Here is a 14,784-nt window from a genome sequence, read left to right on the forward strand (position 1 = left end):
CTAGCTAAAAGACTCAATAAATAAAATAACAACAAGATCAGTCTAGTGTAAGTTTCGATTCAAAGCTGTAATAAAGCAGCTATGACTGGCTTAGTCAAGGAGTTCCCGGAAAAAACCAAATATGGTCATGTACGTCATCTTCCATGTGACCGTACGTCATTCAATAGGCTGGCCGCACCATTTCCCGTAAATTGGGAGGGGCGACAACTGTGTGGCTCTTCATCACTTATTTATATTCTCGGGAACACAGAAATCCAGCAGTCTTGTAATATTATAGAAGTTAATTTCACAAATTATAACACGTTATTTGAACATTTTCTCTGTAGTCGTTCGCAATATGAACGTGGACAGGTACCTCTAAACTCCCCTAAGCGTACGGTGGTGGATTCGACCGTGTTCCCGCAACAAGGTGGATTTTTAACTCGCTTTTGAATTGAGCTTGAGCTGTCATTGATATAAGGACGAAGGGTCGGTGGTGAAAGCAGACGCGCAGAGAAACAATAACGCAGAGACTTACGGATTTCGTCAATTTACTCTTGTTGGATTATTGAACGGTTAACGGCATACATGTACAACTACGGAAATCTAGGCAGAGGAATCGACCGGACCTTCCCAGATAACAGCTCTGGATCAGGATCGAGCTCTGCGTCCAACACTAGGACAAACACTGTGACATCTCAACAACAACAGGTGAGCATCTTTTATCTTACATATCTCATGAACGTTTATAAGTTTAATGTTCTTTTATTATAAATATTACTTCACCATTCGTTCATTTATTATGCTATATACACATGGACAGATGGCTAGTATTATTTTACCAATAAGTACCATTTGAGTTGAGTTGTAATACAAACTCACTGTTCATGTAAGATGATGACCCACTTATTTGAATAGAAGAACATTTGAAAATAATTGAGAAAAGAATGATGGTAATAATGTGGTATGTGTCGAAACATTATGAGTGTGATGTGCTTTGTTTTTACCCTCTGCCATTTGAAAACAATGCTTTTTTATTACAATGATGATGAATACACAGTAACACATTTTCGGTTTCGCTTGTTCTTTGAACCAGAAGTATTCTGTGGCAGGATCCAGTCATTTTGTGCCCAGTATCAATGCTATAACTTCAAACCAGGACCTTCAATGGATGCTTCAGCCCTCCCTTCTGGGCACCCCTGGGCCGTCCCGGGGACTGCGACCCTCTTACCCCCTTCCACCGAGAGTACCATCCATGAATCATCAACCCACCCATTCACATCTGTCCCGACCAGGTGTTATAAGAGCACCTACAGGGTTTGGAAGCTCAACACGCAGCAGAACTGATGAGCATGTAAGTAATCAGCCTGTGGGTCTGGTCTTTAATCAAACAAGTCCTTGTGACTCGTAGCGGCAGACCATGACAGCATGATTTGTCACCGTGGTCACCTGCGCTTGAACTTCTCGACACGAGACAGTTTGAAAGAAAAGTGTGGAAGAATCAGAGCGGAAAGGTGTATAAGTGACCACCTGGGTGTACTTACATCTTACTGATACCTGTAGGGCGTGTAGTTAGGGTCTCAGTTAAGCTTGTTTGGTAGAATGACTTAAGTGTCTCAATGAAAATGTTGATTGGGTATATGTATGAATAGGACATACATTGTATAGGTGCTATTTACAAAATAGCTAGTCTTAATGAATTTGAGGAGACATGGCAGATGCTCATCCAATATTAACCCTTGAAATCTGTCTGATTCATTCGTCCAAGTCTTTGGCACTAGGGGGTGACACAATAAAACAGGAAATGGGATATCATGTGATTCACTGGAGTAGAATCATATGACTCATACCTGAGTCACTAGGGTGTCTGCAGGTGATTCATCAAAATTAGAGCAGAAAACTGCATATGATGCACACATAAAGTAAAAAAACCCAATAAAATTAATTAACTGAATATCAATAAAATGTTAAGAGTGTATTAACAGAAAGAAATTCTAATTCTAAAGTTCCTGATGCGTTTAAAGCTAAATTAAAAATCACATCCACTAGATGGCAGTATTTCCACAATATTATATGACATTTAAAATGTCATCTAAAGGAGGCAGTTGTGTTTTTAAAGTCAGGCTTTATAATAAATTTTGGTTGTCAAAGTGGTCATTGTAAATTTATTGTAGACTTTCTTTTTTATCAGCTGTCTTCCGAGGAGCTCGAGAGGCGCAGAATTAGAAGAGAACGAAACAAAATGGCTGCGGCCAAGTGCAGGAACCGTCGACGGGAACTGACTGACACATTGCAGAGTGTAAGCTGATCCTCTCTCTTCATTTACACTGTGCTTACTGTGAGAACAATTTAATGAAAAGTTAACTCGATACCATAGTCCTAAATTAAATTCATAATCTCTTCCTTCCAGGAAACTGACCAGCTGGAGGATGAAAAATCACTTCTGCAGAAGGAGATCGGTGATCTCCAGAAGGAAAAAGAGAAGCTAGAATTGGTACTCGAGGCCCACAGACCCATCTGCAAAGTCCATGACTCCGACTCTGATTCTGACTCCAACACTGACCTCCCTGCTCTTAGTGGAATCAAGATCGAGCCCGTGGACGCAGATCTTCCTGGACCTTCTGAAAAATCTAAAAGTCACATTAAGCCTAATAAACCCAAACCCAAAATAACCATCCCGCCTCCACCATCTGTTGCCAGCGTACCCATGGAATCTGAACCTCTTCATACCCCCATCCTCATCTCTACTCCCTCTCTAACACCTTTTACAGCCAGTCTGATGTTCAGCTATCCCTCTTCTTCAATAGATACCAGCTCTGCCGCTTCATCATACATATCTGCCTCTCAGCACGGTACCAGCCAATCTCAAAACCTGCAGCCGTGTAGCATTGCTCACCGTCGTAGCAGCAGCAGTGGCGATCAGTCAGATCATTCTCTTAATTCACCAACCATCCTCACTCTTTGATAACTCATCTGCTCTTTTGGAAACAACTCGTCCATAAGTGTCCTTACAGGCTTAACAAGTACAATAATGAATGTTTGTACGGTATTGTGTTTGATTTCAATAATAGGTATAAGGAACACAAATGTATTCTAAAAGGCTCAGATTAATTGATAAAACCAATCTTGTGAGATCGGGTTATAATGATATGACCTATGACGGATGGAGGGAATGGCCAGGTAGCTTGGTGTTGTAATTCATACATGCATATCTTTTGTAAATGTAACAGAATCTTTCATATGGTGTGAAAAACTGAAAGCATTTCATCACTGTCTGTTATGTAACATTGAAAGAATGACTGACTTTTTAAAGGCCTTAAAATTTTACTGTATTAGCATTATAGTATTATTGGAATATCCATTTACTTCACATATTTATTTCAAGATAGCTAGATCGGTTGGTGGTGGTACTGTTCCAGTAAAATATCTGGCCTGGTAGTAAGTTGTTTTGTTTTTGCTGTGTGAGCTAGATAGTTATTGTTAGCACAATCTAGATCAGATAGTTGTTGTTAGCACAACCCAGATCTATTGGTATCAGTCTCTTCAGGAAGGGATGTGATTTGTGTACTTTAGCTAAACAGATTTTATAAAGTGTGTTCCAAAGGGAAAGTTATTTATTATTATTTACAAATAAAGAAATGGCAGAGCCACAATTAGAGACAGTGTAAAAAAAAGATTATTGGGTTATACAGTACACGCCCAGAATGTAGTTATTTTTGTTTTGTTACTCAATGTTTTTGAATAATACGAAGTTATACATGTTATTGTGAATAAGCTAGTTCTAAAGAAACTGCAGGGATGCAGTCTACCTGTTTTTAACACAACATAACACTGGGAATGTGCACTTCAAAAACCGTTTACCGTTACACTGGTTTCATAGTTACATGTTAATTGAAAATGTTACTCCACAGCACAGTGCAGCAAATATGTATGATGTCACAGGCCAGTTTATGAAGATCTACACTTTATGCTTAACCAAGTACACTTTGTTAAGACTCTGCCAAGGCTTGACCACAAAAGTATAGATTTGTATTTATTTTTGAAAACAATATATTTTTGAAATTACACTTTATACTGATATGCTTGTTCTTTGATATCGAGAACTGTTGCATGCTATTTAATGTCTAATAAACAGAGACTGAAAGTATATGCTGCTAATGAAATAATTTGCAAAAAGGGTTTATTTCTGAGCTAATTTCTAAACTGCTTGGGTACCTTGATAGTATGGTTTTCATTAATTTGTGTAAAAAAAGATGCAGTTGTAACCTATAATTGGTTCCGAAAACAGATGAACAATAAGGCACAACTGAAGCACATATTGGAAAGCGAGTCCCTCTCGATACACTGTGTGCGAAGAGGAAAGGAGGAGAGAGTGCACTGTTTCCTCCTAGGATGTCCTGGTGACATCACTGAAACTTTGAAAGTTCAATACCCCACAGATTTGCCTTCAGAATGAAACTAGATGTGAAACATCTGGACTATCATATCTTTAAAAGTGTCAACATTAATTGGATATACAGCCATGAAAAAAGTTGAGAGACGTTTTGAAAGACCATTTTCAGTTTTAAATTGACTATTTATAGTCATGTGTTTAGGCAAAATGGTCATTTTTGTTTCATTCTGTGAACTACTAACAATATTTCTCCCAAATTGTAAATAAAAATATTGCTTCTGTTTGCTTTATTAGCAAAAAACTGAACTGGAGAAACCGATCAAAATAACAGAAAAGATGCTCTGCTCTGAATGAACACTGAAATTGTGTTTTGGTGTTAGAAATGAATTTTAGGGGCACTTAAAATGATTCATCTTTCCTTGGCCCAACTGGCATGATATCACTCAAGGACGGCTGCCTGACAGCATACACTCTGGAATTTAAGAACAAATGGCCTGGAGAAGAATGTATCAAAGAACAAACAGGCAGGAGCTGTTGAGGCAACTTCCTAAAATAGAGAGCGAATGAAAAAACATGATGACTGTGTTTCTTCACACTGAGCCTTCTGTTATCGTTCTGTTTTCAAGTGAGTCACTTGGAGGTGACTCTGAGAACATATAATTGAGATAATGAAGAGTTTGTACGGGGTGAACCAGCAAGCACATGGTCTGGTGAAAGGATCTCTGTGTGCCCTTTGGGTTGAAAGTATTACCGTTGTTACAGTATGCTAAAAATGATCTAATGGAGTTCCTTTCCCATGTTGAATGAAAGATACACACAAAGAAGTTGGTGTCTCAGTCAAGTGTATTTAAAGCTATGTCCTTCATTCCGAGCATAGCCTGAAACAAAGCAAAGGCTAATAAATCAGAGAACTGGGTCTGAACCATTGCAATATGCAGTCATTGAAATAATACTAGACATGATATGATTTAAACATATACAACAGAGGAATCTTATGTAGAAGGGGTTTGTAGAATTCAGCGAGTACAAGAAATCCAACAAAAGCTGACTATAATAGCAATACATATCACAATATTTTAAAACTAATTACATATGTGTCAATGTTGTCCTGTCCCAACATCGGTGTGTCAATTAAAGATGTATTATAGTCAAAAGCAACAGTTCAACACAAAAAGCTTTGTACAGTACAGCGGTGTTATGCCATAAGGTTAACGCGAAATGTTTTGTTTAGTGGAGCACATATCACTACATCTAGTCAATTATATTATCCAGTTCAAAACAAACAAAAATCCAAACAGTAAAAAAGTGTTCATAACGTGCATTTCCAGTGAATCACTGTCGGGCCTCCAAATTACAGCCATTATTTACATATTAAATCACAAAAATCTATCTGATCTGCTTACACTAGAGGCTTTACTTTGCACAATCCTTTGATACTTCTGCATTGCTGAAAATGATTCAGTGCTTTTAGTAAACTATCTTAAGCAGATCACTACAAAGTACATATGGCTCTAATCAGTTTAAAAATGTGAATCTTTAAAGATTCAGGATTTATTTCAGCCCTGTCGTAGTGCATCAAATGGAGAAACATCAGCCTGTGAACAGATCAGTGCACAGTTAAACCTGGTTAAAGTTAGCAGTATGGTTAGTTTCTCCCAGTGTTGTTTAAAATGTTAAGCTTGAAACCTATTTTCCTACAGCTCCTATAAGAGATGAGCGAAACCCTTCCAGCAATAAACATACATTCAAATAATGGTACTAATACTAAAAATGGGATTGATTTTGACAAGAAATCTGATTTGGCAAGCAATACAGTTAAAATACATACATATACATATGGGGTGGTTTCCCTGGACAGGGATCAGCTTAAGCCAGGACTAGACCTCGGTTGAATTGGGATATTTAAGTTGTTCATAAAAACATACATTACTGGTGGGCATCTTGAGACAAAAATATTTTTTAAGATAAGTCAGTGCAAGTTGTTTTCGATTAAGACACCTCTAACATTTAAAGTTAGTCTGGGACTAGGCTTAAAAACCCTGTCAGGGAAACCGCCCATAATGTACAGTGTATGTATTAAGCATCAATGTATTCTACACATGTCTGCCAAATTGCAGATTTCTGTGAAAGTGGGAAACTTTAAAGCTTAAAACTAGAATTTCATTCTGCTTGTCAACCTCAGAAAAATGTGTTGTCAAGGTGACCAACTATAAAATGCAATTGATGAAACATATGGCATCAAAAGGCCATGAGTAAACTAGCCTACGTCAGGTCTATTTCCACTGAAACAGCTGAGATGCCATTTTCAGAAAATGTAAACTACTCCGCCTCTCTGAGTTTGCAGACGTTAAGTCCATTTCAGCATAAAAGGAGAAGGTTAAAGTGATATGGCTGTGCTCCACTCCTTCTCCTTCAGTCGTCTGGTGAACACACCAAGTGCAGTTGGTCTGGACTTCCCACACTCCCGGTGCTCGAGCTCCCATCACCCAAGTCTCGGGCCACCATACACGGTATGTTGAGATCCGTAGAGCCACCCGGGCTGGAATCACTTCTGCTCACGCACTCTTCCTCGAGCACCAAACACAGTTCCTTCAGGTCCAGATTCTCCTTCACAATGCCGTCTTGCATCCGCTCCAGATCGGCGAGTTTCTTGAGGTACCCGCCGAGGTCCTCTCGCATCACTTTGGCCGCGTGACTTCCGAAGAGTTGCCACTCTCGCGCGAGCTTCTTCACTTTCAGGCGGTCGTCGTCCAAAAAGCAGCACAAATCTCTCAGTTCTTGGTTCTCCTCTTGAAGCCGCTGGTTGATGGTTTTGAGTTCCCTGATTTCTAGCAGATGTCCCTGCAGTTGTTTATTGACCTCTTTGATTAATCGACCGCGCTGAATCAGAGCTGACATCTTTTCTGACTCTTCCCTGCGCAGTCGGTTCACGAGTTCCTCCTTCGAGCAAGCCAGCAAGTCCTCATCAGACATCTTTGACAGCTCCCGGTTCAATATTTCACTGTCGCTCCCCATACTGTACAAAAAGTCACCGGTAATACACCAAAAAACTGTCACGAGTTCAATATTAAAACGGATGCACCATCTGTTATCTTGCCAATGAGGCACATGGGATGTCAATCGCTTTCAATTGATCGCAACATTCCTCATCCCCGAGCAGAACGGAGCATTTTGTCTATTTAAAGAAGGAAAAATACAATGCACAATTCTGTTACGGGCCTTTCCACCATATTGCACGATATAAACAACAAATTCATACAATAAACAGGCCTACCTCTCTCCTCGAGCAATAAAACGTAACTTGCAAATTCATGCAACATAAATTCGTATTTTGTTTTTCACGAATTATAGAAGCAGAATCACATTGGTTCCTCCTCTTGTGGTCGTCACATCAGCACTGAGGTTTATAATAATCCTCGTGCAGCATCTCCGTTTTATCAGGGATCACAATGTCCGCGCTTTTATCGTTCCTCTCTTGGCTCGGACGCATCCGTTTCTCTCCGCCCTAAAGCAGGCAGTGCATTCTCTTAGATAACCAAAATGACTTTCTACTTCTTAAAAAATAAGCAACGTTTCGAAAATACGTAGTGAACACGCAAAAATAAATACATAAGAGACGCAATGTAGGGCAGCCTGGTTGTGTCGCTACCTGCGATTGGTCGTTTTATAAAGTCAAAGTCAGCGGATAATCCAAAACAACGAGGTTTGTATGTAAAAAAGACTGCAGGCGTACTTCGTGCTTAATTCCTGAGGAATTCGTGAAGATGTTCCTTGAGATTACAGTGTTTTCCTTTGGCGATGGTGGTGGTGGTGGTCCTGCTCTCCTCCCCCTTTCTCTCCGGTGCACCCCTCCCCTCTTCCCTTACAGTAACATTTTCTGTAGACCGGGGAGTTTCCCACTTAATTAAAAACAAAGCAACACATATCCTGTTTCTGATGTATAACGCTTTGTGATATACTTCTAATGCAATAGTGAAGGCCATTGGTGTTTGGATTGTAAAACAGCCTGGATAAAGTCTTCACACTGTCCAGGATGAGACAGCATGCACAGGCGGCACACACAAAACTAACGGAAACAGTGACAAAAGGCTTTTCTGTGCTTTAAACCGTGGTATTTAGCCATATCCTTCCGGCCAGCACTTCAGCACAATTGGAGGCCGAAACAATGTGGGGTGTTAACACTGGCCAGGGGTGAGAGAGGGGGTTGCTGGACTGAAAATGAAAACAGGCCAGAGGTTAGGATAAATGAGAGGGACGGTTAAACAATAGCATGCAACACACATCCTCTTCAGGCGGTTTTAATGAGAGTTAATTGCAATCTGGATTGAAAAAAAGTATTTTTTAAGATTCACGTTGACCCTTTACCTGGGACATTTAGGAAGTATACTAACAAAGAAATGTGTTTATCGAATCTTCGTTGGAAAAATAAAATTGAATTAACAGAGGACAAGACTCTGTAATGCATCTGCGATTAATACAAATCCCTTTGCCATGTAGTGACTGAAGCACACTTTGTCCAAAAACATTACATTATTTATGATTTATTAGTTAGCCATTTGGGGAATAGGCTATACAGTAGTTTTAAAATGTAGAGTGATTTGTCAAAATGAGCAATTCATATTTTTGCATGTCTGGCAGTGTGTTACTGAAACCGAGGACATTTTCCCCTATAGGTATGCCTGCTCAAAGGCACAGTACTGTCAGGACAGAGATCTCTTCAGTTTCTAGACACATGGATTTAAACGGTAAGCATTTGTTCTCAAATCACATACTACCGACACCATTACAGATGTGTATAAAGTCTCACTTTAACATTGAACTTTAACATCTTTGTGATCTGTTTAATGATAAATAATCTTTTTACACTCAACATTGCTTTAACAATATAACATTTTAGATTCCGTTCCGTCACAAATACTATTCAGGAAGTATTCCTACTGTGCCATTTGCAAAAAAGATTGTGCTAAATCTTACTAACCGCTGCTTTCCTTCTAAAACCTTCTCCATATTTTGTGATTTTTTAAAATCATTATTATTAGTCACACTTTATGTTTGTCACTGTCTTTTGCAAATATCTTACCCATTAAAGTATTAAAAAGTGCTTGTCAACTCTGACAACACAGTAAATAACTTTTTCAGAATTTGTAGGTTTCAGAAGGACCGCAAGAACATACATTTTTCCATTTAAAAGGTTGTGAGGATAAAAATTTAACAATACAGTAATTTAATTGAATTACATAATAATGTATAGTATCTTAAATTGTAATAAAATATATTATAATATTAAAATATACAATATTCTATACAAAATACACGCCAGTTCTGTGAGAGCTCAGGGCTTTTCTACCATAGCAGCAGTAGCATACAGTCACGTGAATGTGACGCAATATGAATGCGGCATACACCCGGAAGTAGTCTCGACTTCGTGTTGCTATGGATGTGAGCTAATATCTGGAAATGACAGCTGGTGTTTGATAACGACTTATGTGATGCTACAACTGTATGGTCATCCCGACATAGTTATTCATTTATTGGTAACAAGTATAAATATTTGCATATCTCATGAGCTAATTCTTTTATATAACGTTAGATAGTAACAGAGCTAATGTTGTGACATCTTAAGTTCATTTTGTGGTTATAAACACCTCGTCGCAGTTTGTGACGTTTGTGTCCGGTATGTCCACATCGGGTTTATAATAATAGTTACAAACTGCATAGTAATGCTGTATGTCTGTGTTATGAGTGTTATGCTAAATTGGGTAATGCCATGTATTAGTTAACGGTTTAAGGCTGCCAAGAAGCTGTATGTTTGTTTCAGACAGGGAACAGTCAGTCGTCCGATATAATGTTAATGTCGAATAGTGAGTGTTTTCATCCTATGTTGTCCTTGCAGCTTTGTAAGTCTGTGATGTTACAAGCAAGCACGCGTTAATTATTAATAGATGAACTGTTTCTTTGTACAGCTTTAACACCTACACTGATGTCAAGATGTCTGTGGAACTGGATGTATTTGTCGGAAACACCACCATTATGGACAAAGAGGTGTATCAACTGTGGCTGAATGGGTATACAGGTAAAATATGCATATATGATCATGAGCTGATGTATAATATTAGGAAAATAGGAATGTGTTAGTGACATCAGAGGTTGTTTAAGATGTGTTTGCGCTCTTAGTGAATGATGCTGTGAAAGTGCGGATAGATGGCGGCATAATGGAGGAGTGTGAGGTGAGTGTAGAAGTCCTGATCAGTGACACTATGGACCAGTACAGAACTTTCCAGATGTGTGAGAGGCTTTTACATCACCCTGCTAAACTAGCCAATCAGCTTCTCTTCCAGATACCACCAGACCGACAAGCCATGCTCATTGAAAGGTGTGCACGGTTATGTGTCTCTAATATTGTTTTTGTTTAAGTTTCCATTTATCAAGGTAAATTAATTTGCATTGTCTTTGGAAGGTATTATGCTTTTGATGATGCGTTTGCTCGAGAGGTCCTGGGAAAGAAGCTGTCCAAGGGTACCAAGAAAGATCTGGATGATGTCAGTGCAAAGACAAACATTACGCTGAAGAGCTGCAGGAGACAGGTTGGCAGAATCATAACTCAATGGAATGATGCGTTTTTACTCAACTGAACATTATCCCTATGTCCACAGTTTGATAACTTTAAGCGAGTGTTCAAAGAGGTGGAGGAACTCAAAGGCCCCCTGGTGGAAAACATAAGGCAACGCTTTCTGCTGCCTGACCAGTTAGCAAGGTAAAATATTTGAACCTGAATTGCTTGAATTATTTTGCTTTGGATTTATTCTTTGTTTGGAAATACATTGAATGGCTTTTTATATGAATGCCTTTAGGAAGTTAAATACTTAATGTAAATACTAAATGGCTTCAATGCTGATAGAGCGCTTTTTCTTTTGCTGAACAATCCGGACACTGTTCCTTGCAGGGACTATGCTGCAGTAGTGTTCTTTGCCAATAATCGCTTTGAGACGGGTAAGAAAAAGTTGCAATATCTCACATTCCAAGACTTTGCCCTCTGTGCTGGTCAGCTTATCAACAACTGGACAGTAGGAGCTGTGGGTAAGACTGAATATTTCATTTATCACACATTAGATTTATTCCTTTGCCCTCTGGAATACTACTTTTTGATTGGTGTATCGTTGATCTGTTATTTTCCTGTAATGACTGCTAAAGTGTATTGTTGTGCATGAAGAAAATACAATTATACCATGAAAAATATACATTTATTAGTACCATATGACTTACACATGAACGGATAACTTGTATATAGCTTTTTCATATACCAGTTGAATTTGGCAGCTTTTCTATTGTTGTGGCCTTATGGCATTAACAATTGTTCATCTGACGTTAGTGAAAATTCTCAATGGAAGCACAAAACCCTCTGGATATTTTGCATACTTTTTTCTTTTTTATTATATACTGAAATCTTTAACATACTACTCATTTTGCATACTGAATCTTGCATTCAAAAATTGTATATTGTATAGATGTAGGCCATCAGAAACAGCATAATTATGTACTGTAAAAAGACCCCTCCATATAATGTCAGAACCCTGATCTTCCTTTATGGATTTATTAATAGTGATCAGCTGACTGTACATACCTAAATCTATTCTTTAGATAACATGATGGAAGACATGGATGTCGATCTGGATAAGGAATTCCTCCAAGACCTCAAAGAACTCAAAATTCTAATCACAGACAAGGATCTTTTAGATCAGCACAAAAGGTTTGTTTTTAGCAGAGAGTATGTGAAAGAAAGATGTTGTTCTGACTAAACCTCTAAAAATCACTACCTCCATCTAAACCTTCTTGTCTACACAGTTTAGTGTGTACTGCTCTGCGGGGAAAAACCAATGTCTTTACTGAGATGGAAGCCAGTTTTAAGGTGAGCGTGAGTATGCATCTGTCATGTGAAATCAATAATTTAGCAGCCTGCATTTAACACAAATACAAAAGATTATGCGTACTGTGTATATGGCGTAATATATATTTCTATGTACTTTGTGTTCAAAACATCTGCTGTAGAATCTCTCAAGGGGCCTTGTAAATATTGCTGCCAAATTAATCAATGCAAAAGATGTCCGTGATTTCTTCATTGATCTTGTTGAAAAGGTAAATGCAGTTTGAAATCTGAATTCTTAGTAAATGTAGTTTGAAATCGGAATGGAGATCTGAAGTTGCCATGAGGCCATAATTGCTTGTTTTTTTAACAGTTTATTGAACCTTGTCGCTCAGACAAATGGACATCAATAGACGTGAACCTCTACCTTACCCATTATACTAACTCTGCACATATACTTGACACTTTCAAGTAAGTTTTACTGTGGTAATACACCGTTTCTGTAAATTTATGGTGAAATACTCTTTTTAACCAGTAGGGGGGGTTGTGTGTTATGCATACTGCTTTATGTAGTCACCTTTGTTTCCTGTCCAGTCATTTATGTGGTTGAACTGAGGAATGTGGTTTTGTGTTTACACACGCCAAATCACGACACCCAGAATAGCTTAAACATATGTATTTATTTTTAAACTATATGAAGTAAGACTTTCTTATGGAAAACAACATTTCATATTTAGTGGCAAAAACATATTGCACAAGAACAGAAATGATGGAATGACGATGATCGTCTTTTAAAAATCTGTCTCTTTCTCTCTCAGGCACCATGGTGTGTGGACTAGATACATGGGGGTAATCAAAACTTGCATCCTTAGAATGTACCACGAGTGAAGAATCTTTTACACATTTTCTCTCCATTTCCTCTCTCTATGATGTCTTTTGGCCTGATGTTTAATTCCCCTGTTTATCCTCTTCTTTCTTTAATCCCTTCCATCCCTTTCTTTGGTCCCCAACCAGCTGTCCATCTCTTCACCTCCCTACCCTTTTCATTTATCCCTTCTTCATTATTTCACTCCTTGGCCTCCAGAAGTATATGACTTGTAAATAAACACAGCATGCTTTCCACAGACACTGTCTGCATAGTGTCTTGTTTTAAAACTCTGCTGTGTGTGGGTTTTACTGCTCCCAAACCAATTGACAAAACATGGTAAATGTCTTAATGACAGCATTGATGGCATTCTTTGGCTTTACTTTGTTTCTTTTTAAGATTAAATTAATTTAACTAATGTATATATATATATATACACACACACACACACACACACACACACACACACATACAGATTAATATATTTTGACAATATTGATTATTAATTTTTTATTATTAAACGTAAAAAAGAAAACCTTTCATTGTTTAGTTGATTAAACAAATTATGCAACTGTTAGGGAACACAAAAGTTTTCAATTGCCTCAATGGACCTTTTTCACAAGCCTGTGATGATGCGTTCAACCATCATCAGCATTAATTTTCCAAAGTTTTTTATATTTGTATTAAAAAAATGTTTACCGTTTATAACACTATACTGTGTATATGTTTTTATTACCTTTGCATCGAATTACAAAAAAAAGTTAAGGCTAATGCAAAGATGTTTCTTATCGTCTATGTAAGTCACTGTAAATTTCATTCTCTTATTTGACTGCTGTTATCAAACTCTATTTTTCATTTTGTTAAAAGTAGTGCTATCTGCGCAAATGAGAATGTACATAAATATATTTGTGGTAGTCTCCCATTCACTGCTATAGAAGTTTACACAAATATGATGACTATTGAGAAACCCGGAAACGTGAAAAAGGTCTCTTCTATACAAGAAAAGTCCTTAAGTCAAAATTCTCTCTCTTTTACTATAAACAAAATGGATGCCTGTAAAATGTAGAAAATAAAAAAAAGAGTCCTACTAGTTTTGAGGATGAGTACATGATGATTACTGAAATTTCCATTTTTTGGTGAAAGGACTATTAAACCAAACATGTCAATTGATGTTCTGTTTTGAACGTATGAGCCTATTGTAGCTCTGTGGTGTCGTGGACCTGATCACGTCTTGACCCATCTGGCTTGAACCAGAACGAGTGGGTGCATGACACACTGATGGGTGCAAGTCTGTGTGTGGGCCCACGGGGGGCTGGAAAGCAGTAGGGGAGCACAATTTGTTGGGCCCTGGTGCCATAATGTGTATTTTGGCAGAAACAATTTGTAATGACAGCTGTCAGCCTCACCACACCACCCAGACCTGTTGGAATAGCAAGTAGATTGCTTTAACCTTTTGTGGTTATTGATGAATTTGGAATGTCATGCCTCTAACACCATAATGATCAACTTATCTAAACATAAGCAAATAACATTCAGATTTTTGCTACTCTTAAGACGCAATATCGGCCTTAAAGGGATAGTACACCCAAAAATGTAAATTCTTTCATCATTTATTCACCCTCATTTCTTTTCGAAACCTTTATGACTTTCTTTCCAAACAACATTGCTTCTTATTGACTTACCTTA

General features: G+C 38.1%; 3 protein-coding genes across 11 annotated transcripts; 2 read left to right on the forward strand and 1 right to left on the reverse strand.

The window, feature by feature from the left end:
• The first annotated feature begins 188 nt into the window (after positions 1-188).
• On the forward strand, positions 189-4,693 carry fosl1a (FOS like 1, AP-1 transcription factor subunit a). The gene is made up of 4 exons (XM_079479308.1): positions 189-690; positions 1,076-1,333; positions 2,171-2,278; positions 2,390-4,693. Exons 1-4 carry the CDS (start codon positions 568-570, stop codon positions 2,942-2,944), a joined length of 1,044 nt encoding a protein of 347 aa, XP_079335434.1. The 5' UTR covers positions 189-567; the 3' UTR covers positions 2,945-4,693.
• A 504-nt stretch (positions 4,694-5,197) lies between these two features.
• Positions 5,198-8,356, reverse strand: ccdc85b (coiled-coil domain containing 85B). Its single transcript, XM_079479161.1, has 2 exons — positions 7,647-8,356; positions 5,198-7,547 (listed from the first exon to the last, which is right to left on the reverse strand). The coding sequence occupies exon 2, from the start codon at positions 7,385-7,387 to the stop codon at positions 6,785-6,787; it is 603 nt and encodes a 200-aa protein (XP_079335287.1). The 5' UTR covers positions 7,388-7,547; positions 7,647-8,356; the 3' UTR covers positions 5,198-6,784.
• Positions 8,357-9,741: 1,385 nt separating this feature from the next.
• fibpa (fibroblast growth factor (acidic) intracellular binding protein a) lies at positions 9,742-13,810 on the forward strand. 9 transcript variants are annotated; one of them, XM_079479260.1, is made up of 12 exons: positions 9,743-9,906; positions 10,336-10,445; positions 10,547-10,599; positions 10,699-10,745; positions 10,830-10,956; positions 11,026-11,126; positions 11,316-11,449; positions 12,011-12,119; positions 12,215-12,278; positions 12,419-12,505; positions 12,607-12,704; positions 13,052-13,391. In XM_079479260.1, exons 2-12 carry the CDS (start codon positions 10,361-10,363, stop codon positions 13,119-13,121), a joined length of 975 nt encoding a protein of 324 aa, XP_079335386.1. In that variant the 5' UTR covers positions 9,743-9,906; positions 10,336-10,360; the 3' UTR covers positions 13,122-13,391. The 9 variants fall into 9 exon arrangements, with proteins under 9 accessions (XP_079335380.1, XP_079335386.1, XP_079335385.1 ...); XM_079479259.1 differs by having other exon boundaries at positions 9,743-9,811; positions 13,052-13,358; XM_079479261.1 differs by having other exon boundaries at positions 9,787-9,906; positions 10,711-10,745; positions 13,052-13,358.
• The last annotated feature ends 974 nt before the right edge of the window (positions 13,811-14,784 follow it).

The sequence above is a fragment of the Barbatula barbatula genome, assembly GCF_947034865.1.
Source record: "Barbatula barbatula genome assembly, chromosome: 18".
Classification (NCBI taxonomy): Eukaryota; Metazoa; Chordata; class Actinopteri; order Cypriniformes; family Nemacheilidae; genus Barbatula; species Barbatula barbatula.

Coding starts and splice junctions, on each gene's coding strand:
- fosl1a (XM_079479308.1), top strand. CDS start 568: ATGTACAACTACGGAAATCTAGGCAGAGGAATCGACCGGACCTTCCCA. Junction 691..1,075: donor TGACATCTCAACAACAACAG/GTGAGCATCTTT, acceptor TCTTTGAACCAG/AAGTATTCTGTGGCAGGATC. Junction 2,279..2,389: donor TGACTGACACATTGCAGAGT/GTAAGCTGATCC, acceptor TCTTCCTTCCAG/GAAACTGACCAGCTGGAGGA.
- ccdc85b (XM_079479161.1), bottom strand. CDS start 7,387: ATGGGGAGCGACAGTGAAATATTGAACCGGGAGCTGTCAAAGATGTCT.
- fibpa (XM_079479253.1), top strand. CDS start 10,178: ATGTTTGTTTCAGACAGGGAACAGTCAGTCGTCCGATATAATGTTAAT. Junction 12,506..12,606: donor TCATTGATCTTGTTGAAAAG/GTAAATGCAGTT, acceptor TTTTTTTAACAG/TTTATTGAACCTTGTCGCTC. Junction 12,705..13,051: donor CATATACTTGACACTTTCAA/GTAAGTTTTACT, acceptor TTTCTCTCTCAG/GCACCATGGTGTGTGGACTA.